The sequence below is a fragment of the Egretta garzetta genome, unplaced genomic scaffold, assembly GCF_000687185.1.
Source record: "Egretta garzetta isolate BGI_Z169 unplaced genomic scaffold, ASM68718v1 scaffold553, whole genome shotgun sequence".
Lineage (NCBI taxonomy): Eukaryota > Metazoa > Chordata > Aves > Pelecaniformes > Ardeidae > Egretta > Egretta garzetta.
The window spans coordinates 3,336,690-3,353,992 of record NW_009259328.1 but is presented as its reverse complement, the minus strand read 5'-3'; the positions used below and the strand labels follow the sequence as shown (position 1 = coordinate 3,353,992).

At 35.2% G+C, this 17,303-nt stretch overlaps 1 protein-coding gene across 1 annotated transcript in view; it reads left to right on the top strand.

Annotated features, from left to right (window-relative positions):
* ECM2 (extracellular matrix protein 2) overlaps positions 1-10,400 on the top strand; it is a 14,346-nt gene extending 3,946 nt beyond the window's left edge. The window contains exons 2-9 of the mRNA XM_035892195.1: positions 1,293-1,481; positions 2,833-3,318; positions 3,644-3,759; positions 4,859-4,994; positions 6,304-6,461; positions 7,870-8,009; positions 9,107-9,433; positions 10,193-10,400. Coding sequence (XP_035748088.1) covers positions 1,293-1,481; positions 2,833-3,318; positions 3,644-3,759; positions 4,859-4,994; positions 6,304-6,461; positions 7,870-8,009; positions 9,107-9,433; positions 10,193-10,400 — 1,760 coding nt within the window. The remainder of the gene's footprint in view (positions 1-1,292; positions 1,482-2,832; positions 3,319-3,643; positions 3,760-4,858; positions 4,995-6,303; positions 6,462-7,869; positions 8,010-9,106; positions 9,434-10,192) is intronic.
* Positions 10,401-17,303: the final 6,903 nt, after the last annotated feature.

Sequence of the window (17,303 nt, the reverse complement as noted above, 5' to 3'; positions counted from 1 at the left end):
GGTACACTCAAAAATAAGAAAAGATTTGTATGGGATGAAGAATCTCAACCTTGGCTTTCCTTATCTCAAAAAACAAAAAACCCAAAACAAACAAAAAAAAAGCATCATGCTGAAGTGCAATGTTTATCCTGGATGAAAACTGCCCAGGGAAACTTTTGCTGAGGTAGACTCCACCACTGGAAGGAAAGAGAGACTTGGAATAGTTTCCTTCCCAAGTCCTTACGCTCTCCAAACAACTTGCCTACTGAATATCTGAGTACAGCTTACAAAATAAATCTCTTCTACATTTCTTTCTGAAAATTCTGACTGGTACCCTGGGGAAATCTCAATTTTTTGTAGATTCAGGTCCAGAAACTTTGGAGACAAAGTATTTATTAGCACAAGTTGCTACTTGCCTAGCAAAGAGTTTCTTTCAGATAAAGCAAGTTACAGGGAAGAGGAGATGTTTGTCATCTTACAAGTCATTACAGAATGGGCTTTACTTCCATTAAGCCTATGAACAGTCACTATAAAGTGAATATTGTTACCCTCATAGTTCCACAGAGCCTTAACAAAACTTTCTCATTTAATGTAAAAGTTATTAGAAAAGATGTCTAGTGCACAAGAGAGAAACAGAAGGGGCTCTGGAAAAAAAATATTCTCAAGATATGCATGATTGATTTTAACTCCATTGTAATGAAGAAAACTCTTGCTACTTTCTCAACTGTGTCTACGCACAGCTTTCATTGAGATCTGTGATTTCTGCTTTCCATTTCTGAGGATGGAAAGAGGAGTTGGCATGCAAAAGACCCTCAGAAACTCTCCGTCTAGATCTGATTTTCCTATTTTAGGAATATCTCCGAACTTGAATAATTGAAGAATTTTTCTGGAAGACAAAGCTCATGAGGGTCCTCACCAGCTGGCTAGGCAGAGGGGGAAATGAACTGTTATGATGACTACCTGAATTAGAGGGAGCAGACAGTTAGAGGGGCAGAGAACCTGCACTTAGTTTTCACTGTGAAGCTGTAAGCAGGTAACACCTACATCCCCATTAATTGTGCGCCTCCCCACTGATTGCCTTCACAGCTGACAGGCCAAGAGCCAAACAAGGATTAGAGACTATTGATAAGCTGCAGAAAATACAGCTATGAAAAATAAGGAATAACGATAAGTTACTTAAAATAGGGTGTATTTTACATATTTTCAAAATGAGAACAAAATAGTAGTGCTTCTTTCCAAAGTTTTAAATAAACACTGTTGGATTAATTTCACTTTAAGCTATTTAACTCCAATTTTCTATTGTCTTTTCTTAGGAAAGAAGGGGCACTGCACAGCTAATGGGATGATTATGTATGATAAAGCCGTCTGGTCTCCCAAGCCCTGTGTTACCTGTCTCTGTTCAAAAGGAGAAGTGATATGTGATACAACCACATGCCACCCTCTGAAATGTCTTAAAACTATAATACCTGAAGGAGAATGCTGCCCAGTTTGTTCTGATACTGGTACAGTACACTATAATATTTCTACTATTTTAAGACTACCTTATACAAAACCTAACATAAATGCTACATTTAATGATATCAAGGATTACAAGGTACACATTACCCTTTTGCAGAGAAAACAATTCCTAATTACATGATAAGAACCGGTCTTCATAATTTCTACTCAAGTTGACTTCAGTTTCTTAGTACACTGGCTGTTAGATGAATTTGATATAATATTTAAAGAAAAGAAGATGTTAAGTATGTAATAGCAAAGATTTATATTTGTTTTTTTATTTTCCCCTTTCTGTTCTTCCCTCCTACTTTTACAAAATTTTGGCAAATGCGTAAAGAAAGAACATCTAGTTACATTTTATATTCCACTTCCATTTACAAAAGATCAATCAATAACTACTAGCCATTATTAGTGTACTAGACATACAAAATAAACATCATACAGTTTACAGACTTGTAAATCTTTGTTTGGAGTGTAAAACATGCAGCTATTTGATATAAATTGAGAGAAGAAAGTCCACTCACAAGAGCAACAACAGAACTACAACCTTGCTGCTTCATAACAATTTAAACAAAGTCAGTATCTTTAAAAAGAGAAGAAATGCAGCTAAAGATGAAATGTGATTTCCTTCCCGCACTCCCAATACCCTAAGTCTGCAAAGTACTGAACTTAACCTCCTCTTATTTAGCCTTGTGTGTGCACGCATGTGATACGCAGAAATGCACTGAATAAAGACATGATAGAAATTAACTGTAGGACTAAGTCATGTTGATTGAAACAATTAAACTCCTTTTATTTGAATTGCCCTGTTATGTGAGTAAAAACTGCATTTCGGTAATGGAGTTATCACATTTCCCTGGTGAGCTCCCCACCTGCAGCCATCCCTACACCTGACAGTCCCTTGCACAGGATAGCAGGTCTTAACTTTTGGGAGTTTTATTCAAATTACCTTCCTCCCACTCCAAGACACATTCTTTTTCCTCTTTAGACACTTCCATCAATGCAAAAAACTAATTAATATATTAGTTCAAAAAGGAACATAATGAAGGCTATATTAATTTTCCCCCTTTTTTCTGGAGTTGCAATGAATCATACCTGTCTACAAACTGTTCTGTATGGCTGGCTTAATCATTTCTCAGTCAAAGTATGTCTCTTCTGTCAAATAGTAATATAAGACCGTATTTTCATTCTTTTAAATCATTCTAAGGGGAATACTATTCTTCTATAGTTACCATATTTTTCTAAATGAAGGGAATAATGTTTACTAAAACTTGGCTTCATATCCTCTTATCAGACAACTTTTTTTTGGTTGTTGTTTTTTTTTTTGTTGTTGTTGTTCTCATTGCCTCTGGTTAGCCTCCTCTTTGGATTCAAGTATTATTTCACTGGATGACATAAGTGAGTTGTCTGGCGATTCTCCAGAACCCAATGACCTTGACAACGCCAATGTATTGTCAACAGCACATACTCAAACTAAAAAAGATGAACTGCTTAGAACAGAAGTGGTAGAGTTTAAAGAGAAAGAGGGTCGTAAAAAGGATGAAAAGAAAAGAAAAAGGAAAGGCAAAAAAAATCGACAGAAGCATAAAGCCCATCACAGCCCATCAAAGAAGCCTACCACAAGAAAGGGAGCTGCAGAAGAAGAAATACAATATGAAAGTGATGAAGATGATGATACTTTCAGAATGCCATCTCATTTCGCAATTCCTATTCCACCCATAGAAGCTCCTCCTTTGCCATCTGGATGTTCCATCTCAGACACCACAGTAAGCTGTATTAATGCCAAACTTACACAAATACCCCCAATCTCAGATCCAGATCTAACAAGTCTGGACCTTACAGGTAAATAATGGGTCTACTTTTTCTCATGGCATGATTTTTCTCATGAAGTAACATTACCCATTCTCAAATGCAGTCAACATTAATGTTAATACTTTGTTGTTCCTTATCATAAAAATGTATTAGAATGAATTTTACAGCTGAGCCTCTAAAACAATAATTAAAAATGTTAGATTTTCTCACTAGTGTTTAAATACTAATACATCTACACACAATTATTGTACATAATACAACTGTTCTGGTAATCTATTTTTCATGTACGATACTAGATAACTCAGATGCATACCGTAATTCATAACTCAAACTATTTTCTTGAATTCTGTCCTAGGAAATAGTATCACTACTATCTCGGATGAAGCATTCAATGGAATACCTAATTTGGAATGGATTGATCTGAGTAAAAATAATATTACCTCTCCTGGCATAGGTCCACAAGCATTCAAGGTAAGGAAGCCTAACTTTTCTACCATCCCATTATTGCTTAAAGGAAAGTTTTTCCTGCTTTTTAGTCTATGGATCTAAAACAGTTTGCACCTAGTATGAGTAACAGAATAGTCAGAAAGACAGAATAGCCCCATAATAATTTCTCATGCAAGCAAGTATATACAGGTCGTAATTCAAGTGTGGAAGTAAGGCATCAAGGCCTTGCTTTGCCAGGCAAGATGATACATAAAGCATATGAACAACAAACTGAATTATCACAGTATGTTTTTAACTTTGTTTCCTGACATATGTAATCAGTCTTCTTGTAGCAGACTCTGTATGCCACCTTGCTCCATACAACATGAACAGCTTTGGCTGATTTCAAAGGAATTCAGTTCCTACAACTCCTATGAAATCAAAGCGTATGGAAAAGACAGACCAGGAAGGTGTCTCAGTTGTGAAATAAATTTTAGTGAGGCTTATTATCACACCAGGCAGTTAAGAACAAAACTGAAGGAGAGCAGGCTTCAGTGGATTCACTGCTAAAATAATTACACCTTTTTAAGAAATGCTCACTACTGCATGATTACTGATGTGCATTCATTAAAATAAAGCTATGATAATTTTTCATAGCAATTTTTTAAGCTGGCTGAAGTCATAAAAATCCTAGGTCACTGAAAAAGTTGCTGCTGTTATGCTTGAGCAAATAAATTTGCTGGCCTACAGAAAACCATCAGTTTGCTCACAAATCAAGAGTATAAATGCATAATCTATAAATGTATGTACTTTGAACTCCTAAATACTGTGGTAGTGTGGGAAGGAAATACCTACATGACTCAATGACAGTAGCAGTATTACAAATAGTTGACTGGATAGCTGCTGCAACTGAAAGTTGATGTGCTCAATCAAGCTCTTCTGGTTACACATGCTAAATATTAACAAAGGTGCCAGTTAATGTAAAGAAACCAATTAATTAGACTGACAGGAGAAAGACTTTTTTTATTCAAAACACTGGATACTAGTGCATTGCTGCTGAAAATGCTAACTATGATTACACTGTATGTTTAACCATACATTTTACACCTTAATAATCTAAGTTCTCTTCATCCCCATGATTAAGATCCTGAAAAAGCTAAAACGTTTGTATTTGGATGGAAATATGCTGGTACATATTCCCTCTGAATTGCCATCAACTTTGGAAGAAATAAAAATAAATGACAATCACCTTCATGCCATTGATGAAGATGGCTTACAAGGTATTTAGAAAACTAATATTGATCATATGAAAAGATTAAATAAACTTGAAAAGCAGAATGTTCAAACAAATGTATCTGGTTTGATAAAAGCAGAATGATAATTGCTAGCTTTTAAATGCCATGTTTTCAAAAGGCAACAAAAGCTGAAATATTTGCATGATGTGCAAGTTTTTTAAAATTACATTTTCTCTTCTTATGCAACTGCTACTCTCCCAAAGAAGCTTATATTTAAGGATAGTAAGTAGAGATGGATTTGAAGTGTGTTGAAGATACCTACTCTCCTGACCCATAACCTGATCACTTTACTTGTGGTGAAACCATATTAGTTATTTTTTAAATTGCATGAAAGTGAAAAGAATTTGATGTGCATGAAAAGTAGGGCAGAATATAATTGGAGTTAACCATCATAATTTTAAGCCAAGCTAAATGTGAGCTGATAGACAATAAAAAAAAAAAAAAAAAAAAAAAAAAAGGGTACCATCCATGTCATGATTTGACTTTTTTGCTCCCTTTCCTCTCCTGCCAAAAGGGTCCCCATTTAAACTGCATCAGTTTGGTGATACAGCTCACTATGGAGCAATATAAATGCTTGAGGTAAGAAAAGAAAACTTAGGCCAAGAGCTGCAAGAGCCTTTTAGTTTAAAATCATCAAATTGCACTGGCAGGAATAGTTATACAAAGCTTCTGGAACAAAAAAAAAAGTTATTTGGATTATTTGTGAATGAGGTACTTACTATGAAGAAGTATTTCCTGCTTACATACATTAATCAGTGCTGGTTTCTTCTGTGACCTGCATTTGGGCGGATGAGAAGGAGGAACAATATAATCCATGAAGGGTTCTCAACAGAGTACAGCAGGTGGTTGAAAGGAGTAAAGCAGGGAGGGGAAGATATGAGCCCAAATCAAGAGTAACATTCCCATTATCATGTGACTGGAGACCCATGGGGACCACTGGGCAACTACACAAAGGTCATCACCCACCCAGTACTCCAAACATTGCCTGCACATACCCATGAAGTAATAAGGCCTAAATGGCAGCACTACCCACAAGTCTTACAGCTGCCGCCTTTTCCATTCTGAGTGGGAGGGAAGGCTATAAATAAAGCTCTAGTCAATCTCTAAAGTTCTACAAACCAATAAATAATATCATTCTATGATTATGAGATAATAAATGAAAATCCTTTCACTATATTTCTTCATTGCTGTGAACTGATCTGAGTAATATTTAAGACGCTTAAATTTTAAACATGCATTTTATCAAGATAAGAGATGGCATTAACTAACAGAGTTCCCAACTTTTTCTCCACAGATTTGAAGAACTTGGTCACCCTGGAATTAGAAGGAAATAAACTTAGTGAAGCAAATGTCAGTCCTTTGGCCTTTTACGCTTTGAAAAGTCTCTCTTATTTGCGACTCGGAAGAAATAAATTTAGAATTATCCCACAAGGTCTTCCTGCCACAATTGAGGTAAAATCGAACCAAAACAACCGAAACACACACAACCACCACTGCTCCCAAACTAACTACAAGAAAGCTTCATTTTTCCCAGTCATTTTAATCTTATTTTTTTCCTACTTACTGCTTTTAAGTCTGAATTTATCTAGCACTGTCTCACAAAACAGTATAGCCTGCAACTACTGTCTGTTCAGTTACACATCAGTCACATAACACGTAATCCAGATAATGCCTTAGTGCAAAAATTTTGTGAACTTTGAGTTACCACACGGAGTACAGTTCAGAAGACAGCAACGAGAATAATGAGAGATCTAGAAAACCTGTTTTATAAGGAAAAACTAAAGGAACCAAGATTGTCTAGCCTGAAAGAGAGCAAGAGATGTCTATATCTAACCATCCTCTTCCTTTTTTGGCTGGTCTAAGCCTCAATTTCCCTGGTTTTCCAAACTTTTGCTGAATTCTACCTCATTTGGGGTGGGGGGCAGTGTTTGAATGGGAAGTTTATTTCTCTTCCCTGAACAGTTTCCTTATTCCTTGATTTTTAATCAAGAAATGTCTTCCTTTGAAAGTTCTTCCATCCCATTCCTCTGCCTAGAATTTTGAATGTGATTTCCACTACACATTCACTCATACATTACATTTCTCTTTTTTTCACTTCATCCCTCCTTGATGAAACAACGAACACCTGGCAAATTTTTCTACACTTCACATGCTTTGGGAACATTTAATTTTAAACCAAGACCTAGTAAATTCACTAACAATGATTTTTGGGCTACAAAGTTGCTTTTCTCTTTTCCCAAAGCCTTCCGCTCCAGGCCGTAAATTCTATTTTGGGTCCTACATAAATTTTAGTCACTGCTCTATTTTTATTTCGCATCATATTTATCCCATATTACAAGCCATTTTCAGGAACTTAATCTGTGTAAAACACACAGTTTTGATACATTGCAGACTCACATTAAGTTTTGTAAAACATTATAACATTTTATCTTCCTACCAATTTGAGTTTCAAAACTCAGAAGTGACCAGCAAATATTAAGAAAGCAAGATTCTTAATATTTTTCTCACTAATAGCTTTCCAAGACAAAAAAAAAAAATAATAACTTCCTATCAGTCTCATCACTCTCACATTATATATCTTACACTGTACAACTTCAGGCAAGGCAAAAGATATGACTGTTTTTCTATTTGATCTTTCAAAGCAAACTGTATTCTCACAAATGAGAAAACAAAACAATTCCTTTGAAAAACAGTGTTTCTGAAAGTCACACTACAGCTACAAAGTGGTGCTGATTTGGATACAGAAACCAACAGATAGATCAGGTAAATGGAGGACAGATAATAGCTACATTTTGAATTTGCAATGGGAATGAACCGCATATTTTGCTCTCACAAATTTTCTTTCCAAATGCACTTACAGGAGCTATACCTTGAAAATAATCAAATTGAAGAAGTGTCAGAAATTTGCTTTAACTATACCAGAAACATAAATGTCATTGTGCTAAAGCATAACAAATTAGAAGAGCACAGAATAGCACCTTTGGCCTGGATAAACCAAGAGTAAGTATGAATCATTTAAAATATAATTATTTTATTTTTCTCTGTTATTAGTGAGTCAGATAATGAAATAAATATTTGACTTTCTTGTTTTCCTTTGTTAATTTGTCTTAATTTCCTTTGCTTAGGTTGTATAACCTAGGAAGTATCCAGAGTCAGCTTTAAAACAAAAAGGTCTTATACCTGAAATCTGTACCATAATAACATCAAAGTCTAAATATTTTTATGACCATCCAATCAAAAAAGGAACATTAATTATCAGTAATTCTCCACAGAATTATACGATTTGTTATTAATATATCACTATCTCACAGGTAATTTCAAAATAATTTAATATTGTTCTAGCCTTATTTCCCATTAGATTAAAAATTATATAAGCAAATAAGATGAAGGGAAGACTGCACAGCCGCATTGTGTAAGAGTAGAATATAAGCAGAACAAGCAATACGAATGAAAGAAGCAAAGATGGTACTGCTTTTGATTCATCTGGTAAATGTTTTGCTAAGCTACCTAGGGTCCCTTGCTATAACCTGCCAGCTGCAGTCCTATCAGTTGATTTCTGGATTTGTAAACTGCTTAATCTGAAAACAACCACACCATTACTAACAGCTGCTCTCACCTCTGGAAGCGAAGCACATCAGAATGATTCTAGAGGAGCCATTGACAAAACAATTTGATTTCAAATGGGCTTTAGAACAAAATTTTAAAATCTGTGTCAATGGGATAACCACTCAAGTCCCAAGCTTATTATGTGTTTTCCAGCGTAACTCACTATAGCAATTCTGCAATGTTTATCAATCACAAATTAGTCCCGTGGGTTTCAGCTATTCAACCTTATCCCTGTACTCATAACCTTTTCCCATCAACAGAATCATCAGGCTTGACTGATAATTGATTATTTCAATTCTTTCTATTCCCAGGGTAATTATGCATGACCATGTTCCATAAAATGCATTCTGTCCCATTAACAGAAATGTATTTCCCTTTGAAATCTAGTTTCCTTGTAATCATGTCAAGCGCTGTTTTGTAGAGAACATAGCATTAACAATGCAGTATGCTATAATGTTTTAATCCCTTTTTTTTCTTCTCCTTTAATGCAGGAACTTGGAATCAATCGATCTCTCTTATAATAAGTTATATCATGTTCCCTCCTATCTGCCAAAATCTTTACTACATCTGATACTTATAGGAAATCAGATTGAAAGAATTCCAGGATATGTCTTTGGTCACATGAAGCCAGGGCTGGAGTACCTCTACCTGTCCTTTAACAAACTTACTGATGATGGAGTAGATCCAGTATCATTTTTTGGAGCATATCACTCTCTGAGAGAGTTGTTTTTGGATCATAATGAATTAAAGTCTGTACCATTTGGAATTGATGAAATGAGAAAACTACGTTTTCTAAGACTGAACAATAATAAAATAAGGTAATTTCCAAGCTCTTTGTTACATTAATGGCATTAAAAAATTGTCAACAACATGCTTTAAGAACTTTTTACTTTTAAGTAAATCCTTTTTTTTAAATTCTGAAGGAGGAGCTAAATCCTGAGTTTTCAGCTGCAGTATTTGCATATAAGAGAGAGGTGAGATTTCACCCTTCCTCATAGTTCTTAAAAATGCTCACAAAGATGCTGAGCATCAGTTCTCTCCAGGAAATTAATCTGTAATACTGCTTGGACCACATGTCCGCCAGCGCAGCCACAATTTGATAGGCACAGCAAAGTACCAGCTGCTTCTGTTCTTGGATCAGAGCCCAAACTGGTTACAAATAACTAGGAGGAGTCACCAGCTGCTGCTGACCACTGAAAGGGGCCTTTCCACAGGTTTCAGCCAGCCCCAGCTGTGAAGTCAGGCGTGCTCTCTAGTTCCTCTGTGCTCTATACAAAGCAAAAGAATGATAGACAGAGGATCTATGCGTGTTACACAGAAAGTTTTCATTCAGCAACATGTGGTGATACTTTCTTCAGGAAAACCAAGTATAGGATATCAATGAGAAAATAGTGCAAGGACAGAATTTTTAAAAGAATGAGTTGTAGAAGTCCTCAATAAACATATTTCTGAGAAAATGGAATGTACTGCTTAGGTAACATTTTCAGATCTCTAGATAAACAGCATCTCTAAAATAAATTATGAAGTTATGAGTTATCTTGAGTAATCAAAATATAATTCCTCCCACAATGTCACAGGACAGTCCCTCCAGAACGCATCTGCAGGACTCATATCAATGATGATGATGTTCATGACAACAGCGAAGAGGAAGAGAATGAAGAGTCACGCTTGGAACACGTTCATCTTGAAAACAACTATATCAATACAAGACAACTATCACCACATGCATTTTCATGCATAAGATCCTATTGCAGTGTTGTTCTTAAACCACAGAAGATCAAATGAACACTAATTTTGCATTGCAACTCCTATCTCTAGAAACACAGCCTTATTTATTCTCTGCTACTAACAGGTCTGCTTATTTCTGATTTAAACCCTTCTTACTACTATAAATAGGATACAGTATATTATATACTGAAGTATGGAAGTAGCATATTTCTTAATATTGTTTCATTATAAAAACATTAAATGTAAAAATAGAAGCTCAAGATTATGTCATACATTTTTATTTCTACTGACAGAAATTCCACTTAAACACAATAGATCAAACTGTGCCCCCAAACTGTGCACCCTCCACAAGATCAGATTTTAGAAAAGACGACTATAAATAACCCCTCAACTTGGTCCTGTGTTATTTGATTAACTGAATATAAAACATTTTAAATGGTACCATCAGCTTTGCAAGTGATACAAATAAAAGTCCTTGTGCTATGAACATTCTAGCAGTGCAAGAATCAAATTTCTTAAAGCATACATGGTACTGGATTTTCTATCAAACATTTTGCAGTGATAAGTTCTCTTCCAACTGAAATGTCAAGAAAAAATGTTGAATTGTTCGTTTTAGATGACCCTGAAAACTTCCTGTATTGAAACACAGAATCTGATGAGTCAGAGGAATGAGCAATTAATTTCTATGTGGATGCTGTTTTTTTTTTAAAAAAAAAAAAGAATCAAATACACTTTGTTAACTCAGAGAGTGGTAGGTCCCATTCATTTGTACAATAGTTAGTCTGCTAGCTTTTTATACTCTATAGGATCAGGATAACGTTGCCCATTTAGGGGACTGATTAGACTTTCCCAAAACTTTAAATATACAGCTAGTGGTTATTTGAAAGCTTCTAGATAGTCACAAATCACCACTTCAGAGACAATGTTGATAAAGGAGATTCAGTAATACATTCTATATGAATGCCTGCTTAGGTATGCAACAGCAAGTGTTTACAAATAGATCTCTGCTGCCCTAGAAAGCAGGTCAGTCTCTTGAAGATTTTGTTAATATCTGAGTCAAAGGAAAGAAGCATTTTTAATATTCTGCTCCAATTTTAATATTATATTCGTTCAAATTATATATTTGGCCATTAAAGTGGCCAAAACTTTGATGAGAAGTAGTTAATATTTTTATTTTAAAGAGCAATTTCAATAAAAATTGAAAGTAAATCTAACATCTTTCATGTTTATTGAATTCTACAGTCCTTTCTTATAAGAGTAGGCTTGTGGTAGGAAATGATTACAGATCACTGGCAAGTCCTTACTCTTCACGCAATTACTTTCCACTTTCTCCTGAGCTGTTATGTGAGGCATAAACAAAAAAAAAAAAAAAAAAAAAAAAAAAAAAAAAAAAGTACTCTGTTTTCTTCAGTACTACAGGTATGCTATCTCAGAATTTCCTCTTCAGAATGGATCAGAACAAAGGATGAAACAGCTTAATACAAGCATTGGTAAAGAATGGTGAAATCAACAGGCTGAGTTTTTACATGAAGTGTTCTGGTTTGGGTTATTTGATTTCATGGCTTGCACGCTTTCAACATGTGATTCCTTCCTTCCTTTTGACTTTGACTAATACTTTGGCTAATATTTCTTTGCTTTTGCCAAACACCATTAAGTTCCCAAACTACTGTTTTGAGAGACTAAAAAACCTAAATTATTAAAATGAATACTTTTAGTCTATTGCTAAATAACTTCAGACTTTGCAACACTGCTGAGCAGTGCTTTCAGAAGCTTTATGAAGCATTCTGAATACAGAGATTGACCCAAGGGAGGGATTTCCTGAGAAACAAGCTGCTGTATTACACCATTTTATGCATTCTTATAATAAATGTAAGCAAAACACCACATATCGTTGTGATTATTTTTATTCAAAGAGAATTCTTTTCTTATAAAAACATTCAGACTTGTATGACCCACTCAAAAAATCTCTGCTGGATTTGCATGGGATAACACCACTAAAATACAGGTGACTAAAGATTTACTGTAACCATTAACACAGCTTTTTTCTCCAATATGTGCTTTTTCACTTTTAAGATATCATAAAAGTGAGTTTTATGCAAGTCATTTGTCTAAGATTTTTCCTTTGGTCATTTAATGCAATGAGTATCAAGCTTGCCTAAAAGTATGCTGTGATAAGTTGTTCCTGCAAGAAGCACTCAGTAACATAACATGACCTAAAGTAAAGTTAGAGTGCAAATACAATGCAACAGTAGTGAAACGGAGAGACTGCAGGAAAACCATTTTGGAATCGGAACACAACAGTAGCAGAGGCAGACGATCAAGAAGGAGAAAGAAGCCAAGGGATGAAGGGTATGCAACAAATGGATGCTTACTCACTTAAGAAATACACGGGCAATTAAACTTGGATAACATTTCCATATGTCAAATATAAGCAGTTTAAGTCTGTTCGCTCTTCAAAGTTAACAACTACATTGGAAGTGAAATGGGTTTTATCATAAAAAATCCCACTACTTTTTAACAGTAAGCCTTAAAGGATTTTCTAAACAACGTAAATGGGACCGTCACCATTTTACAGCTTGTGACAGTAAGACATAGAAAAGTGAGACAAATATGGGAACAAATTCAGAATCTTTGACCACCAGTAGGATAAAAATATGCAAGGACAGCACAGGACAAAACCCCAACTGTTACTGTTTATTCTCTAAAACATGTTTGAGCAAGTAATTAATTTTTGTAGACTTACACTGGAAATTAATATACTTCAAGAAGGTAATAAGATTGAGAATGGAATACAGTTCTGCTAAAGTACTATTAGAATCAGCAGTCTTATAAAATAGTATGGACCAATTCCTGTAATTGCCATTAGATATGCTTGTGGAATTGAAATAACTTGCTTGAACCTCAGTCACACTGGTCCTTTGAAAATTTCCTAAGCCTTACAGAAGGCGGCACCACTTGATCTTTTAGTCTGACAAGAAGCTCAACTGAGAAACACTGGGAGGGCCTTCACATTATTCCTAGATAGGTGAAATAATGCCTGCCCTCAGAAAGTCACTGTATGCAGTGTATGCAAGTCCCTGACGAGAAAGTTCCCTAAGGAAGAAAGCTGTTGAGCCAATCAAGTAACAACTTTGACAAAGAGTTGGATTTGGGTAGATGCACAGAAGTACTCTTGTTTCTCCTCTTCTCCAGATGCAGATGTAGCTGCAATTTGTATTCACAGACGAATTGAGGAAAGAACAAGCTGTAAGTTGCTAAGTCTGCAGAGATGGCCCATCAGGATTTTTTTAACCATTTCAGAGAGGAAGCTACTTGGAGTAAGGCAAAAACCTGAATAAAATTTTTTAGTTACCCAGCCAGAGACAAATGTAAAGTAAATGTATCTGAATACAAAGATGTAGTGTAGTTGTTGTAAATGTTGAAACTATGAGAGGGCAAGATATTTTAAAGTAAGTAAGAGATGCAGAATAGCAAAGGTTAGGATTCAATAGCTGTAGCAATTCCAGAACCAAAATGCTTTGTGGCACAAGAGGAATTTTTGGGCTTTAGACTCTACCTGTTATATCTCTAAGTTCTGATTTGCATTGTTGGCTCATGCATCATACACAAGAATTTGGACAAGACCTGCTAAATCCTTCAGGTAGGTCCCGTTACAAATTCAAACATAACAGAAGACATCCTGTGGTTATCACCATATTAAGAGAAAACGTATCAATGATGACATTTTTATTGAGTAGGATCTTTCTACTGGTTAAATGATGACAGAATTTTGAGGGTCTGCCTGAACTGTTGTTTTGTGAAGAGGGACATACACTTTGGTAAAATAAAAACTGAAAAGGTGTCCAACAAAATAAGGTTGTTACCATGGGAGTTTGGGTAGCTTTCTGAATTTGAAGCGATGATTACAGATAATGTTTCCTCTAAGATAAGGTAAAAGATATTTCTTGAAAAAAAAACCTCAGAAAAATAAAGGCATCAAATGCCTCCCAAATTGAGATTATTACTAATTCCCATGTCTTGAGGCTGTTAGAACCTCTGAGACCCAAAAAATGTAGAGCTCAAGAGTACACACCCTTCTCCATTTTTCCATTTCAATTTAATAAAGAATAAAGAGATCCCCTCATGCCAAAGCTACAAATCACTAAACTTTGCCCCAAAAAGGAGTCTGAGGTGTGACCACTAGCTTTCTAGGAGCCCAAGACACAGTGAATTTCACCCAGTGAATTCTCTTTTACATAACACTACAGAAAGTGGTTGATAAAATTTCTGAATTTTGATTCTGAAACATGCATCATGCTTGCACTTACTGCAAAAACCCCTTAACGTGCAATAAGAAAAAAATCAGAACGGGGAAGCATGATTTTATCATTTCTCTACCAACAATTTAGTTACTCTTTTACTGAAATAAATCAATGAACTTTTAACATCTCTCTCAGGTTCACTACTTTATAAACAGTTATATCACAGCAGCAAAATAAATAAGTTATAATTTCTGGTATAGTACAGTAATACAAATGTTATCTGGTTGAAACTCTCATGAGAAAACTTTTTCTAATTTAAGTACTACGTTTATAGTCTAATGTACATTATTTTCAGAGAACACAAGATTACAGACAGTAAAATATCAGAAATATGAGAAAATACTACCAAAATAATTTTACACAATAATCTTGATTACTTTCTATATGAAGCAGTTTTCAAATCGCTGTTTAAGGGGGGTCAGAATCATACTATGACCATCTTGTAGAATGTCCCAACCACAGAGGTGAAGCCTACTTCGGAAAGAGTGTATGTTTTTTGAGAGACTTACTTTTAAAGCTGGTTTGCCTGCAGGAAGCATTTAAAGATTTAGTGGACCAGAAACAGCAGTCAACCATGTAACCTACACTCATTTGGAGGAAACCCTGCATAACAGTCTTACTGTCTTCTGGAAAAGTGAGAAAGGTATAAACATCCATCCAAAAAGACTAGTTCATAATAATACATTTGACTTGTTTGGTAGACATACATTCCTGTTCTCTAATGATCAAAAGAGAGATCCCTGCTGCTATTGCTTATTTAGTAACATTACCCTTCTATTACAGCCAGGTACCATTAAATCCCAAACTCTCTATTTCAAGGGGAAAGGTTTTAATTTTACTTCTCTTGGCACACTGAAAACCATTTTAAATGGGGAAAAAACAGCAGACGTGAAATAAGAGCTCTGATTTAATGATGTCAACAACTTCTGTACAGTTGCAAGGCCCAAAATATCATGGAAAAATGTTGGGAAGCTTTTTCCATCTAAAAGTAGTGAAGACATTACTTACAAAACTCTAAAATGTATTAAACAGATCTCCTTTTCCACATTAAGAAATTATATGACCAAAATGAATCTAGCTTTTTATTTTCCTAATAAATTAACATACTACTCAAAAATTTTATACCAATTCAGGCATCAAGCAGCTATACTCAAATGCTAGCAAGCATAATTTTAACAATTTTGTTACAACTGTTATGATGAAATTCAATGGAAATACATTGCTTTAATGTTCCCAATATCCAAGTTACAAAGTCTCATTACACATGTTCCTTGCTAACAGACACCCTGTTCCACATTAAAATTCCATCAGGAGAGACCCAAAAAGACTTGGCACTGTTTTTTCCTTTTCAGTTTAAGAAGTAAGTAGAGAATATAAAACATAACTTTTCATAAATATCTGCCATTGTATATGATGCAAGATAAACAGGTTGCAATGGTCACTACGTCATTAAATTACCTTTGAGAAAGCAATCATATACCATTGTGGGTCCCTGAAAGAACTTACTTCATGAAGTACTGCATAAAACATTTTTGATCACACCATAAAACAATTAATGATAAATTATCATCCATTTTATGATACTGAAATACTCCAGTTAGTTAAGTAAAACCAAACCAAGAGATTTGCTAGCATTATGGTGTCAACTTTTTCACACAATAAATGTCCTTACCTAAACTTGATAATGTTTGATCAGTCTTAAAAGGAATGGTATAAAAAGTCAAACTACCAGAGGGTGAATCTCAAAACTAAATGAAACAGGTGTCTTAAAAACACAGTTTTATTTTGCTTCAAGGAAACTAAAAGCAAAGGAACACCACGAGCAGCAGTACCCTCTCTCTGTGGAAGTATTTTTGATCACAGTCAAAGATGGGACTGGCCTAGATGGGGTCTGATCTGATGCAGCACAGCTGTTCTTATGCTCTTACATACTTTACACATAGCCCTGCCTAATCGTTGCTGAACATAATTTTGCACATTTCCATTAAGTACTTACTGACTTTATCAGTCTATGAACACAGTTAATAAGGTTTCCCAATAGACAATCTGGTCATTGGTCTGAAGTTTCTTGGAGCAATACACCACTACCTCTTCTCTGCAGTAATGGCTATTAAAAATTCCCACCAACAAATCGAGTTTCCCAGGATACTACAAGATCTCATTTGAACAGTGAAGTGGGCTAAAAGCTGATGACAACTTTACATCTTGCCATTGCCCAGCAGCTGAGTACTATTATATGAGCCCACACAGCTTACATAAATCATTCTATTTCAGTCACTCACTAAAACTAGAAGTAAAGTCTGATCTGTGTTTCACACAGGTCTGTCTTTCGTTGATGCATATACCCTGAAATCCCTGTCCTGGTGACTAGAAGTAATAAATTTTACTTATTTTCACATTTTCATCTGGGACTTCTATGGGTAACAAGGTTTACTTGGGGCATTGACTTCAAAGCTCTGTATTCAGAAGTTACAATCTTTTCAGCTTGGGGCAATGTCGTGTACTACAACTAATTGGAAGATCATATTAATCTCAAGAAAAAGGAAAGATCTTCTCCCCAGACTGCAGCTTCCTTTATAAGCATTAATTTCCTTTTTATGGGAGGATAAAAATATGCAAAACTATGCTGGGTATTAGGAGCAAGGCAGGTGGGAGAAAT